A 15440-nucleotide genomic window follows, 5' to 3' on the forward strand; every position below is an offset into this window, starting at 1 on the left:
CCTCAGATTGTAACTTTGCAGACTCATTCCATCCTGCTGTTGAGGGGTGCTCTGAAATGACCATAGTATCTCCTGGCTTCCTAATTGGTACCTGTAAGTACATTTCAGCATCGAGCAAATGCATGCTGCCATCTTCTTGATGATCAGAGTTGCTTTCTAGCCACATTGAGGTGATTTCATTAACTTGTTGCCTCTCTTGCCGAACATTTATTTCAACCATTGTCTTCCACCATGGTCACTCCTGCTTATCCAGTCACACCTGACTTGTGTTTGGAGGATATCATGCCATCAATAGGGAGAACAGGCCCAACCTCTCAATTTCACCTTGTAAGAAAATCCCCCCACATCCATTATCAACCTAGTGAGCCTTCTCTGGGAAAATGTGTAGTTATGCACTTTATCAGAAAGAACAGAGGCACTGAATATTATTTAAATGGAGAAAGACTGCAGAAAGCAGCAGTACAGAGGGATCTTGAGGTCCTCGTGCATGAATCAGAAAAGGCTCACAAATGAGGAATGGAGTATAAAAATAGGGAAATCTTGTCAAAAATATGCAAGGCAGTAGTTAGACTATTTTTAGAATGCTGTGAACAGTTTTGATCCCCCTATCGAAGGAAAGATATACTGTCATTGAGGGTAGTCCAGAGAAGGCTCACTAGGTTGATAATGGGTGTGGGGGGATTATCTTACAAGGTGAAATTGAGGAAGTTGGGCCTGTTCTCCCTATTGATGGCATGATAGCCTCCAAACACAAGTCCTGCTCAAAAGGCCCATGGGGTAATGGATGTGCTTTCTTTTTGGCAAGTTTTAGCAATAATGTGTGTTTTGCTGAAACATAGCAACATGTATTGCTGGTTATATTGGTTAATGTTAAAATTAGGAACAGCACTAGGCCATTCAGCCTTTTAAGCCTGTTCACCATTCAATGAGATAATGGCTGATATTCTACTTCAACACTGTTTTCCTGCCCTTATTTGTGTTTCTGTGAGGTTTTTAAGAGTAAAAATCTATCGATCTCCATATTCAACATACTGAACAATTGAGCCTCCACGGCCCCCTGAGCAGAGAATTCCAAAGGTTCAGCATCTTCTAAGTGAAGAAATTGCTCCTGATTGATTGATTTGATTTATTGTACGTGTACCTAAGTACAGTGAAAGGCTTTGTTTGCGAGCAATACAGGCAGATCATAGTAAGGAAGGGCATACAGGTCATAGGGTGAAAAAAAACTTGGACAAAGTAAGGCATACAAGTTACACCGCACAGATGTGCGCTAGGTAAGATCAACATTAACAAGATCAGCATTATTTGAAGTTAGAATGTCTATTCATCACTCTAATAATGGCAGGGAAGAAGCTGTTCTTGAGCCTGCCTATGTGTATGTTCAGGCTTCTATATCTTCTGCCTGACAGAAGAGGTTGTAGGAGGTCATTACCAGGGTACAATAGGTCTTTGATGATGTTGGCCGCCTTTCCACGGCAGCAAGCTGTGTAAATAGAGTCCACAGATGGAAGGTTGACTTCTGTGATGGTCTGGGCTGTGCACACAACCTTCTGTAGTTTTTTACGGTCCTGGGTAGAGCAGTTGCCATACCAGGCCGTTATGCACCCGGACAGTATGCTTTCAATGGTGCATCTGTAGAATTTGGTGAGGGATGTTATTGACATGCCAAATTTCCTGCCCTGCCTGAGGAAGAAGAGGCATTGTTGTGCCATCTTGACTGTTGCATCTATGTGGGAAGTCCAGGAAAGGTCGTCAGTTATCGTCACTCTTCGGAACTTGATTCTCTCAACCTTCTCAACCTTCGCTCTGTTGATGTAGATGGGGGTGTGTTCTCCTTCTTTCTTTCTGAAGTCTACAAACAGTTCTTTAGTTTTGCTGACATTGAGAGACCGATTGTTTTCATTGCCCCATGTCACCAAGCCCTTTATCTCCTTTCTGTATTCTGACTCTGTTGTTTGATACCGGTCCTACTTACGGTGGTGTCATCAGCAAACTTGTAGATGGCGTTTGTTTAGAATTTGGCAACACAGTCATGGGTTTACCGAAAGTACAGTAGGGGGCTGAGTACATATTCTTTAGGGGGCTCCAGTGTTGTGTGGTGGAGGTGCAGTTTTCACTGATCGTGGTGTGTGGGTCAGGAAGCTGAGGATCCAGTTGCAGAGGGCAGAGCTGGGACTTAGGTCTCGGAGTTTTGAGATCAGTCCGGAGGGGAGAATAGTATTGAAGGTGGAGCTGTAGTCAGTCCCAAATGACCTGCAGTTTATTTTGAGATTCTGGTTCTAGACCCTCCAGCCAAAAGAAACACCCTTCCTGCACCCTCCCTGTCGATTCCTGTAGAAATTTTGTAAGTCTGAATGAAATCATCTTCTAAACTCCAGAGAATGTATACCCAGTCTATTTAATCTTTCCTCACAGGACATTCCTTCTATTCCTGCAATTAATTTGTTACAATTTTATTGCACTCCCTCTTAGGGAAGCATGTCACAATACTCCAGTATCGTCATACCAATGCTCAATTGCAGTAAAACCTTTACTCAAATCATCCTGTAATAAATATACTATTTGCCTTCTTAATTGCTTGCTTACCTACATGTTAACCTTCAGTGACGCATAAACAAGAACACCCAAGTCCTCTTGAAGTTCAATACCTCCTAGCCTCTCGTAACTTAAGAATTGTGCCGCTTTTCTTTTTAAATGCCAAAATGTATATCCTCATATTTCTCTACATTGCACTCCATCTGTGTTTTATTTTTGCCCATTCACTTAATCTCAATATTTTAAGCTTTTAATATATTTAGTCTGTGCCATTACTGTAAGTTTGAATTGATAATGGTGTAATGAGGGCAACGGGGCATCTGAGACCAAGGTGAACAATAATATATCTCCTTAAGCAACATGATTACCAGATTCAGACAGAATCAGAGGGGAGGTTGAGAAGGAGGGTGAATTCAATGTCAAGCTGGGGAAAAGAGAGAAACAAATAGAGGGAATGAAAGATGGAAATAACAGAAAGAAACTGTTAGCAAGAAAAAGTAAGGAGTATTTTTAAAATTTGACACTTGAAATCCAAGAACAACACTCCATGTGAGTCTTCATATTTTTTCTTCGCTGTTTAGACGAGAATGTTTTGTTGAAGTGATCAACACACTTAACGGGGTGTTTGTGTTGTGAATGATTAGAGTTAGCTTTCAATGAGTATTGAGGGAGCCTCTTGTGTCACGGTGGAAGTGTCCCTACCTCTGGACTGGAAGGCCCGGGCTCAAGTCCCACCTGCTCCAGAGGTGTGTAATAACATCCCTGAACAGGTTGTTTAGGAAAATTGAATAGGTAAAGGTAGCAACTTCATGAAAATTATGAAGGGACTGAGGGTGAGATACTATGTTTGAGAAGCTCATGGTGGAATGGTATATATAGGCTATAATTTGTAACAATTTATAACTTATGGGTTATATCTCCCTTGCTACATTTTTTTGGCTGATTTAGACATGAATTACGGAGTGCATCATCAAAACGGATGCAATTACTTTTTCAACAAAGTCTCGGCCAAAAATAATGTTTGGTATTTTTGGCCACTCTATTTGAAGAAGGCCTGAATGGGTTCACAAAAGCAATGGATCAACAGTATGAGATCATACTTCTTGACCTAGTTCACTTGAATCAGGCCTGTGATGCTTGCTATTTTGTAAAGATTTTCTGAAATACTATGCTGAAGCCTTTTGGTGAAATAACTTGAATTGAAGCCAGATGAAAGAAGGTACCTGTTTGAAGTAATCAACCTCCATGGTTCTTCTAGGTTGGGAACAGCATTTGCATATTATGGACTGGTTCTAACCAGCTCAGAGCTATTGGAAAACAACCCAGTCTGTGGCAGTGAGGGAGCTAACAAAGGATCCGATGTGGTTAATACTTTGGAAACCTGCCATTGTAAGATGTTCGAATCTGCAGACTACCAGACCATGGTCATCAGCACTTTAGGAGAATTCATGTGTAAGTAAAATCACTCCGTTTAAAATGTTAATTGTTATTCATCCTTTTTGTTACATTTAATTTGTTGAATTTCATGATCTTAAAGTGTTATCACTCTGAACACGATCAACGCTCAAGGATTGCCTTTTCCTGCCTCTTCCAAATGTCTTCAGCATAGAATGTGACACGTAATGAAAAAGAGAACTATCTCACAGCCAAGTAAAAAAAATTCCGAAAAATGTTACTGCAAGAATTGGCTGATGAAAAACAAATCACAATGTCTACTCACAGAACTTCAATGCCACATGACATCTACAACCAAGGTTATAGTTTCATGTCTTTCGTATTCTGCTCCTCTTGTGAGGAGAGCCTGTTTCATGAAGAAACATTGAGCAATTTATGCAAATGCATGCTACAGTTTAGAGGAATGAGGGGAAGTCTAATTGCGGTGTATAAGATGCTAAAGGGGATTGACAAAGTAGACATAGATAGAACATTTCTCCTTCTGTGGCAATCTAGAGTGAGATGTCACACTCTTAGACTAAGGGGTAGCAGATTTAAAACACAGCTGAGGAGGAATTCTTTCTGAGAGTTGTGACTCTATAGTGGATGCTGGAACAGAAAATACATTTAAGGAGGTGATAGACAGATGTTTAATGAATAAATTAGTATTTTTAATGAGTGAGGATGAAATGGAAGCATGGCAATAAATGGGAATGCAGGATGACAAGGGATACTGAAACTTTAGTCAAAAAGAAAAAGGAAACATATGTAAAGTTTAGGAAACTGAAATTAGGCAAGGACCATGAGGAATATAAAGGTAACAGGAATGAGCTTAAACAAGAAATTAAGAGGTCTAAAAGATGCCATGAAATGTCCTTGGCAATTAAGATTAAGGAGAATCCCAATGCACATTTGGAGCAAGACAGCAGGTGAGAGAAAGGGCAGCGACAGGATCTACTCATATTTGGAAAACAATGGACCTAGCAGGTTAGTCAGCATGGCTTTGTGCAGGGGAGGTCTTATCTCACAAATGTGATTGAGTTTTTTAAGGAAGCGATGAAGATGATTGAAGAGGGTAGGGCACTGAATGTTGCCTACATGGACTTTACTAAAGCATTTGACAAGGTCCCTACCGACAATGTTGACTGGTTCAGGGGATTAAGCCACATGGGATCCATGGTGAGTTGGTAAAATGGATACAAAATTGGCTTGATCATAGAAGACAGAGGGAAGTTGTAGAGGGGTGTTTTTCTGCCTGAAGGTCTGTGACTAGTGGTGTTCCACAGGATCTGTGCTGGGACCTCTGGCGTTTGTAATATATATGTGATTTGGATGAAAATGCATGTGTCTGATTTCAGATGACACAAAAATTAGTGGTGTTGTGCATAGTGAGGCAGGATATCAGGTGATGTAGCAATATATAGATCAGTTGGAAGGTTGGACAGGACTGTCAAATACTTGGGGACATAGGTTTAAGGTAAAATGGGGTAAGTTCAAGGAAATATGTGAGGCAGGTTTTTACACGCAAGGTAGTAGGTGCCTGGAACGCACTGCCAGGAGAAAGTGGTAAAAGCAGATACAATTGCAATGTTTAAGAGGCATTTAGACACATGAACAGACAGGGAATAGAAGGACACAGACCATGTGCAGGCAGCTGGGATTATTTTAGAATGGCATTGTGGTCAGCACCGACATGGTGGGCCAAAGGGCCTGTTCATGTGCTGTACTGTTCTATGTTCTAAGTCAATAATGACAAATAATGTTGTCTCAGCCATAAGCAGAACGCTGTCACTCTCAGGAGAAGAGAGGAGATGGCAAGCCAGCTCCTGGTACAAGAACAAAATGTGGAGATCTTCCTCTGGTGATGGGGTTAAAAAGGCCATATGGAATTCTTGGTGTTATAAATAAATGGACTATAGATTGTCTAAGCAAAATGTTCACTCAAACCTACATTATAACATAAAGAATGGGAGCAGCAGCAGGCCATTTGCCTCTTGAAGTCTGCTCCACTATTCAACAAGATCATGGGCAATCTTCAACCTCAATGCTAGCTTCTTCCACCATCCTTCTAACCCTTCATTCTATTAGCATCCAAAATGCTATTAATCTCTCCCTTTAGTATTCTCAGTGAGTGGGAAGCCGCAGCCTTACGGGGTGGTGTATTTAACATTTCAATGCTTTGAGCAAAGAGATTCCTTCTCAGCTGAATCCTAAATAATCGACACTTCATTCTGAAATTGTGACACATGCCCCAGTTTTGAACTTCCCAGTTAAGGGAAAGCAACCTCCCTGCATCTGATCTGGAAACTCCGCTATCCGTTTTCTATGCTTCAATTAGATCACTCCAACTGTACAGTACTCCAAGGAGTGTAGGCCTCACCCCATCCATCACAGGGAGATGGATGAGTGACCAGAGGTGCAGGGTAATACGCTAGACACAGTGGTTTGGATTCTGCGATGGCGGCTGGTGGAATTTAAATAAAATTAATAAAATCTGAATTTGAAAGCTCGTGACCATGGATCCATTATGAATTCTTGAAAAAACATTTTATGTTTCACTAATGTTCTTTTAGGGATAGAGATCTGCCATCCTTAGCTGGTCTGGCCTGATCCACAGCAAAGTGGTGGACTCTTCAGTGCCCTCTGAAATGGTCCATCAAGCCACTCAGTTCAACAGTAATTAGGGGTGGACAACCAATGTTGATCTTTCCAGCAATGCTTACATCCTGTGAAAGAATTTTAAAATAAATCTAATCTCCTAGGAGAATTCCCTTATCTCAAGCATCAATGAACTGCATTCCCACATGGAGTGTATGCACGCTCAGGTGATGAGTGATATCTGATAATACTCTTCGAGAGTGAAGGGGTGACTTGATTTCATGCAGAAAAGGAATTCTGCCCCTCAGAAACAGGATCTGCGTTGACAAGCAACTCTGTAGTCCCAGCAGTGCCAGGAGAGAGTCGTGGTCACTGCTGGGATTACAAGCAGTCGCCACAAAGAAGTGAAAGTCTTCAGGTTCATATTGGGAATTTTCACTGAAAAATCAGGAAGATCCCAACGAAGGCAGGTTGGGTGAGGTTTGGAGGGGTTTACATTTAGAGAGGCCAGGTGAACAGGAAAATACAGGGGTACCATTTTGAGTGAGAGGAGTGGGGTGTACCAATAGGATGCAGTGGACTATCCACTAAAGTACATTGTCCCCCCTTTCCTGTTGCCACAGCCTTCACACTAAATAATTTTGGTGGATGTGGAATGAGGTCCTTCGGTGGGGATTGGTTGTTGACTAAAAGGTCTTCATAGGCCTGAGGGCAGACATGATGTGTGATGCCTTTCTCATCTTTAATATGGGTCAGTGCAGTGGGGGCTATTCTAGTGCAGTGATAGTATCCATACCAATGAGCTGGGAGGTCTGGTTTCAAGTCCCATCTGCTCCAAAGGCATCTTTGAAAAAGTTGATTAGAAAAATATCAATAGGCCAGAGCAAAAGTAGATGATACTGACTCATGGATCTACTCTGTCATTCAATATATTCATGGCTGATTGCCTGCCTCAATTTGATTTTTGTGTGCACACCCCATTATTCCTTGATGCACAGTTCAGTAGATCTTAGGTTCAACACTAGAATTAGCTAAACAGTCTCATCATAGCTGGATAACGTCACAATTTCTTTTAGAGCTTTGCTTTAAAAGGAAAGACAAAATCAGCCAGAGTTCCCATTTCTGACTGTTGCTCAGTGACCTGTGTCTCTCTGTTTCATATCTGGTGAGAGCAAGGTTAGAATTGGACCTGATGCCCCATGTGTCAAACAGATCGCTTGAATTGGGGTAAAAGACAGTCCCTCGTAAATTAACAGTACTATTAACTAATTATAAATGATACATTTATCCTTCCAGAGATGCTTCTTAATTTTGTAAGGATTGGTTTATGAAAGTAACATGACTGGAATTCAGCCATGTCTATTGAACAAGAATAGAATTATTACACTTAAGGTACTTAATTGAGGATTGCATTTGAAAACAGGTTCCGTGTAGAATGACATGGGTTATGTGATGACAGTAGCAGCAATACAGGTCTTACATTAGCTGTAAATAGGCATCCAAGGTTTGTGAAGAACACTTGTAAACATGTGTTTCTTCTTTGTATCTCAGGGAGATTTCCTGATCAAATGAGTTTCATAAAAATATTGTCATATTTTTAATTTATCTCCTGCTCAGAACCATAGGCACTTCATTAAAAGAAAGCTTTGAGTGTTCCTCATGACTAACTCTGGCATTGAGCAAATCCAGGCATGACTGTACACTGATTACATGGTAAGAATCAGATTCAATTTGCAGGTGCTTGTGGCCTGTGTGAGTAAAATTAATAAAAAGGCTACTGTTATAATAAACAAAATGACTTTCTTCTGATATATGAGACCCAACAGTTGGCGTTAACAGTGTACGCCCAGGCTGTCCCTCATGCCCTATCATTGCCATAGTAAGATTACAGAGCCATGTTCCTGTGATACAGTATTGGCCTAACTACAAGAGTGTTCTCACCTCGCAAAGCCTTGGTTTTATTCACTCTCTTCAACACACAGACTAGTGTTTACTGCAATGAACTGAATTCATATAATATGAGAAAGCACACATTCATTACCCAACGTCAAAATTGATATGACAGCATAGGTGAGATGCCACTCGGCCTTTCTTGCCTGTGCTGGCTCCTTGAGCAAACTATTCAATTCGTCCCTTTTCTCCATCTGTGCTCCATCTAAATAGTTTAAAATATTTGTACTGTGTTCCCTTTTTAAAAACTATGAAAGTAGATTTTCAACCAACCACTGCCACCCAATTATAAAGCTGGCATTACCATTATGGACCCTGCAAGCACCATGCTTTCTAATGTGCCTAATAGCCATCTGTGTTTTATTGGTCATGTTCTTTTGCTTATGGCCTCCACACAACAACTCACTGAGTTGCATAACCCTTAATCTACCTCACTAGTCAGACTAAGTAGCAGATAGTGACTTGAGTTAATTAGATGGCCATTGATCAAAGACCACTTAGAATTTTCTGGTAGTTTTGAATTTGCTGAAAACTCCGGGATGCATTGAGATTCTCAGAAACAAAGACCTATTCAGTATCACTTCACGGTGCCCACACTCCTGGACGTGGCTCTATGAGGACTAAAACAACCTCCCTTGGAGAAAATCTGGAACAAGAACATGTTCTTAATCGGAAAAGTCATGAGTAGTAATTGCCATGATGTTGGGAAATGGTGCAATCTTTCATCAGGATTTTAAGGTGTCAGCCTTAAAGTTGTGGTGGCACCCATGCCTCTGAGGCTGAAGGCTGTGGTCTCAAGTTACGCTCTAGGAATTTGGGCAGAAGATCTAAACCACAGTATTGAAGGAGTACTACACCATCAGAGGTGTTGTCTCCTGGATGAAACTTTATAAGGTGGATGTAAAAGATTTCAGGACACACACTTCCAAAAGACAACTTCCCTTGTGTCCTGGTCAATGGTCACATTTGCCCCTCAAGCAACACCTAGCACAAATGCTACTGAATTACCATTTGTAAGGTGTCCCTTAGACTTGGAGAATACTTCATTATTGTCAAGTGATTTTTGATGCCCTGATGTCTCAAAATAGACATGTATAATTACTTTCTTAAGGTCCCAAATCCACCATAAATAGCTCCCAGAAAAATCATTTTGCCATGTTAAACTCTCAAGCAGGCTTTAAACTGATGGTGGCATTTGTGGCTCAGCGGTTAGCATTGCTGACTCACAGCACTAGGGACCCAGGTTCAATTCCAGCCGTGGGTGACTGTCTGTGTGGAGTTTGCACATTCTCCCTGTGTCTGTGTGGGTTTCCTCCCACAGTCCAAACATGTGCAGGTTAGGCAGGTTGGCTATGCTAAATTACCTGTAGTATATGGGAAATGCAGGGTTACGGGGAGAGGATAGTGAGTGGGATGCTGTTCAGAGGGTTGGTGTGGGCTGAATAGCCAGCTTCCACTCAGTAGAGATTCTCTAATGCTCAGCTCATCGTAGTAAATGGATCAATGCAACACCAGGCAGAATATTTTGGCTTTATTAAATAGTTCACGTAAGAGTGAAAATTGCTTTTTTAAAAAAAAACAAAAGATTTTTGTTCAAGGTAATTGTCAGTGAGTGGTCACTTTCAGTGAGACAGATGATGTCTTCGGCCTTAAATAGTCTCACACCGATACTGTCCACGCGATGACTGGCAAAATGGGTGAGAAGCTGGAGGCCTGTCTCACGAACAAAGTGAAGTAAGACGATAATTTGCATTTAGTTAATTCCTCAATTAAACAATGTAAAGCCAACATCAAATGTTAGTTGTTTTTAATCAGGAGTTTCGTTTATTTGCTTATAAATATCACAAGGAAGATGTGGTAGGAAGATAGCACTGTCACCAAACAATAATCTAAAGAAAAATTGAAAAACGCTGGAAATCTGAAACAAGAACGAATTTGCTGGTAAAGCTCAGCAGGTCTGGCAGCTTCTGTGGAGAGAAGTCAGAGTTAATGTTTCAGATCATTCCTCAGAGGGTCACTGGGCCCGAAACGTTAACTTTGTTTTCTCTCCCCAGTAATCTAGAGATCTAAACTAATACTCTGTAGCTTGATTCTCATTACAGCTGATGGTGACATTTTAACTAAATTAAGGAAACCTACTCGAATGGTAACCAATTGTTGTAAAATGCACCTGGTTCACTAACACCTTTTAGAGAAGGAAAACCTGACATCCTCACCTTGTCTGGCCTACATGGGATTCCAGAACCACAGCAACGTGGCTGATGTTAGATGACCTGGCCAGCCATTCAGTTCAGGGGGAAATTAAGGATGGACACCAAATGTTGGCCTTGCCAATGACGCCCATATCCTTTGGCAGAATTAAAATAGAAAACAAATCTCGAGGCAATTGAGCTGAATTATTCCTGTCCATATCTTATTGTCCAACCTCTTTTCTTTCAGTTATTCCATTTAGCCCGTTTATCATCGAGTCTTTGGGAAGACGTCACAGTCTGGCAGTCACCATGGCAACCTCTGGGATTTTCTTCCTTCTCCTCAACATCTGCAGCAGCAGGTAAGATGGCTATTGGCTACTGGTTCTGAGCCATCATCTCTTGGCTGTTGTGAGAAAACTCTTCCTACGATATCCATTGAGCTCTACAGTCAAAAAAAAGTACTGCAAAATGATTTCATGTGCCATGGATCTTCCAGGCAGACCTCCATCATCCCTTCACCTACTTCGATCTGTTTCACTTTGGCCTGATTTTCCATCTTCATGTTCTCCATTATCCAGCTGTCCCTACCATTTCAGTCCCTCTTATTCTGAATCCAGTCCTTCACCAGTCCTTTTCCTCTCAAGCTCTATCTTCACTGTAGTTGCCCTTCAACCTCTCCAACTATTACACCTCTCTTTTACTCATATTCCTTACTTTCACTCAGCTATCATTTGAACATACTCCCTTCCTTTTGTGTATCCCTCCTTTACCCACAATCACCATCTTTTAGAGTCATTTTTCACCTCCAATTCTTTTCTTCACCATACCTGTCCCTTTGTTATTCCTGGTGCTAAATGTTCTTCAAAACCTAATCTTCAGGAAATTGCGATCTCTGCTGCAGGCTGAGTGGTTAATTTGTAACTCTCTCGCTGTTTAATTTAAGAACTGCTTAATTGTTGTTACAAATTTTGCCAAAACACAGGGCACGTAGCAAACTGCGATTGTGACAGTACTTTTGGTTCGCTGCCCTTCCCAAGACTTACAAACTCAAGATCCAACTTGCGAACCACTTAATAGGATAATAGTGATCCTTCAGAAAGACGGGAGGCACATCATTGACCATATCTCATCTGAGAATGCACGCTCAGAAACGGTGTGCATGCTGGTCTGCAATCCAAGATGGCTTTTGCCGAAGTGATGCCAATTATCAGAGTCTTTTTTGTGATTTTTGCTGCTTGCAGATCCAGCCTCAAGGATTAGTACTGTAAAAGGAAAAATGAAATCCCAACAACATTCTTCCGACACATGCTTCATTCCCCAAGCAAACCATGTTCCTGTAATTTAAGATTTTAATCAGATTTGCCTTCCCAGTTCAGAATTTCTCTTTCCAATAATAAGCCACTTGCTCTAAATGTCACCAGGCAAAGGCATTAATTCCTCTGTAGCTGCAGGTATTTTATGTGCTGTTGGTTGATGTAAATCATTGCCTGATGTATCATTGTCATGTTCAGTGGTGAACACTCTCACCAACTGACTGCAAGTACAAGGCATGCTCAAGCGCTTTGTGCGCACAATCTCGGGTGACACTACAGTGTTGCATTTTTGCAGGTGTCGCCTTTCCGAGAGGCTGCCAATTCTGATACTTAAGCACGTGCAATGCAACAAGAATTAGATTACATCCCCTGAAATATCCAAAGTACTTGTGGAAAATCAGATCGCATCCACTTCAAACCAGCAAATTATGCACTTGGCTTTGTGTTCGTTACTCTTCTGAATTGCAAGATCCATCGATTCAAAGATCGAACACATGTTGATACTTAATTGCACAATGTTGAAGGAGTGAGAGGTACTCTCTTTCAAATGGAAGATTAAGATAAGGACCTCTCGGCTGGACGTAAAGGATTCCATGACACTTGTTCAAAGGTGAACAGTTACCTCTGGCATTCGTCCTGAAGTTTCAGTTCCCCAACCAGCATCATTTAAAATGGATGATCTGGTCATTACCACATTGCTGGTTGTGGGGCTTGGCTATGTGTAAGTTAGCACATTACACAAGTTGCTGTATGGTAAAGGTACTTTACTGCCAAAAAAAATCACTTTGGGGCATCTTGAGAATTTGAAAAACGACATATAAATGCAAACATTCCTTTCTTTCCTAGGGCTGTGTTGACCACTTTACTTTTTGTTCTCCGAGCCCTTGTGTCTGCAAATTTCACCATCATCTATATCTACACTGCAGAGGTAGGTAGGAAAAAGGGGACGCTCGTTGTGAATATAAATGGGGAACTGGACCCTGCCACGCAAGGCAACACTGTTACCTCTGGTGAAATTTAAGAAGTTGTTTTGGGAGAATATTTTTCTGCTCCAAGCAGTTTTTTCATTGTACTTTTGCTGTAAGAATAAGCTTAATTACGCAGTTCAATTAAATCTGCAGTCTCTCGAGTGCAGTAATGTTCTGTGTTAGCCCTGATGCTGAAGCATGCTTGGAGTGACTTCAGTGGAAGTAGCTGGGGTGTGGGTGTGATAATTCCAAAGCCGAGCTGAGGCCTATCATCAGATATTGGCAGCCCAACGCTTCTAGCCCCTGATCAGCAAACCTGGCTACGGCATTCTCCAAAACTGAACTCAAAATGTTTGTTCATTGTTGGGCAAGCATTACAAATAGTCTTCAGAAAAAAAACACCTTCCACCCCCTCAAATGTATTTGGATTTTAATTCCCAATAGGCAACAAAGACCTTCTTTGCTATAGAACAGAAAAGTAAGTAACTGCAGCGCTTTGTGGAAAGAATGGGCAAGTCAGATTAATTAGATTGCTCTCTTCAAAAGACAAGGCAGGCATGATGCTGCCTTTGCCTCATGTTCATTGGGATTCTGCCTTGTATGAACAAATGCAAAGAAACTCTTGATAGGTTGGAACATAACTAAAACAGGTTATGGGGTGATAAGGTTAAACTGTATAATATTATAGAAGGGTGTGACAGGATCAATAGATACAGAATGTTTCCTGCAGTTGAATATAATGCGGGACCCTAGCTAACTGTATGAAATTTCAGATTTAGAGCAGAGAGCAGGGAAGATGTCTTTACACGAGGAGCTTTGAGGCAGTGGAATTTATTTTCTAGGGTTAGGAATTGAGGTGAAAGACCAGATTAGACAGGTGGATGAAAATTGATGAAGGATATATGAACCAAGAAGGTAAATGTGATCAGTCCTATTTGCTCATTTAGAAAGAAGAAACCAAATGATCTCTCCTCATTTTGGAACATCTATGATTTTCCATATTCCAAAATCATGAAGTGGTTGCTGAAATCTTCTCCCTCATCGATACTTCCCTGTCACATTCCTATAGTCAGCTTAATCTTACTGTACTTCCTAATTTGCTTTGGTACCTGGAGTTCAGCAAGGGAAATAAAATTCTATATTGAATGGGGAAGAGGAGGCAGAGTACATCTGAAGATTATCACTTCATATTTGAGATATTAATTTGGTCTTTGTGAGTTTGTTGCTGGTGTACTGCTTCTACAAAGTGCCCGTTAGGGAATCAGGGTATTGGCAATGTCAGTTCGGTTTAGAGACCAGTGTCTTGTGAGGCTACAGAACCAGAGAGAAAACCTTGCTGAATGTATCCCTGATCATTCTGAGGTACTTTATTGCATGCCATCACATCATTTTGGTTGGTTTGTGCAACAATTCTTGGCTCTTTAAAACCAGAATAATTATTTAGTTTTTGTGCGGTTCTAAATCAAAGCAAATTCATTATAAATTCTCAGCAGCGTGAGCCAGTGAAGGGAGTACAGGTCAGAGATGTGGCTACAAATTATACAGTTTCCCTACTTTACAACCTGAGTTGTTAACCCTGCTGGGGAAATGGAACGGTCAAACTTGTCCTCAAGCCCATGTTGCAATGTTTAACTGAACACAAGTTGACTGGACCTGATTGTGCTCCATGCAATTTGAGAGTTATCTGCCATCATTCGTTTTTCGACCAAGTTAAATGGCAGGAAATGGTTCTCCTTGTGTATATTTTTAGTATATTTCACCTTCTTTTAAACACCAGGAGTCTAGTAGTTGTAAGGGAGCTTTTGGATTAATGATCTGAACCCAAGCCCTGGGCAAAACCTAATAAACAATTGTGTTTTAAATTTAATTAAGTTCTTCTTTCAGACTCTCCCTTTTGCTCTGGGTCTAACAGAATTTGTGAGGTTGGCATGAGTACCATTTCACCTTGTTCCTGGTTGAGAATTTAATATAGGTGTAGTTTTGTAGGAAATAAGAGGAAACCATATGACTCTATAAGATGACTGTTTTGTTTTCATACCAACTAAATTACAATCAACCCCTTTGTTTTAAAGCCAAGTAGAAAGTGACTGTTCAACACTGATGCAAAGGCTGACTAAAACTTGAAATAAACTAGAAAGTATCTGATCAGAGAGAAACAGAAGCACTTGATGACAGATCAACAGCCTGCAATGTTAACTCTGTTTTTCTCTCCACAGATTCAACCAAACTTCCGAGTATTTCCAGTGTATTCCATTTTAATTTCAGACTGTCAACATCGGCAGTATATTCCTCCTGTAATTTACAGGAGATTAAACGCCAGTCTACTCCTAAAACCAGAGCCCACCCTTATACTCACAATCAAATAGTGGGACCTGGCAGAGATTTGAGAACACAGTTTATCCTGATCAACCTGTTCAGAGATGATATTACCCAACCCCGGACCAAATGGG

At 41.0% G+C, this 15440-nt stretch overlaps 1 protein-coding gene across 2 annotated transcripts in view; it reads left to right on the plus strand.

Annotated features, from left to right (window-relative positions):
- svopl (SVOP-like) overlaps positions 1 to 15440 on the plus strand; it is a 65342-nt gene that overhangs the window by 41263 nt on the left and 8639 nt on the right. For both annotated transcript variants that reach the window (XM_020527247.2, XM_048607617.1), the window contains exons 8-10: positions 3794 to 3987; positions 10957 to 11068; positions 12869 to 12950. In XM_020527247.2, the coding sequence (XP_020382836.2) occupies positions 3794 to 3987; positions 10957 to 11068; positions 12869 to 12950 (388 nt within the window). The remainder of the gene's footprint in view (positions 1 to 3793; positions 3988 to 10956; positions 11069 to 12868; positions 12951 to 15440) is intronic.

Source organism: Rhincodon typus, chromosome 18 (assembly GCF_021869965.1).
Source record: "Rhincodon typus isolate 14 chromosome 18, sRhiTyp1.1, whole genome shotgun sequence".
In the NCBI taxonomy this organism is placed as follows: Eukaryota; Metazoa; Chordata; class Chondrichthyes; order Orectolobiformes; family Rhincodontidae; genus Rhincodon; species Rhincodon typus.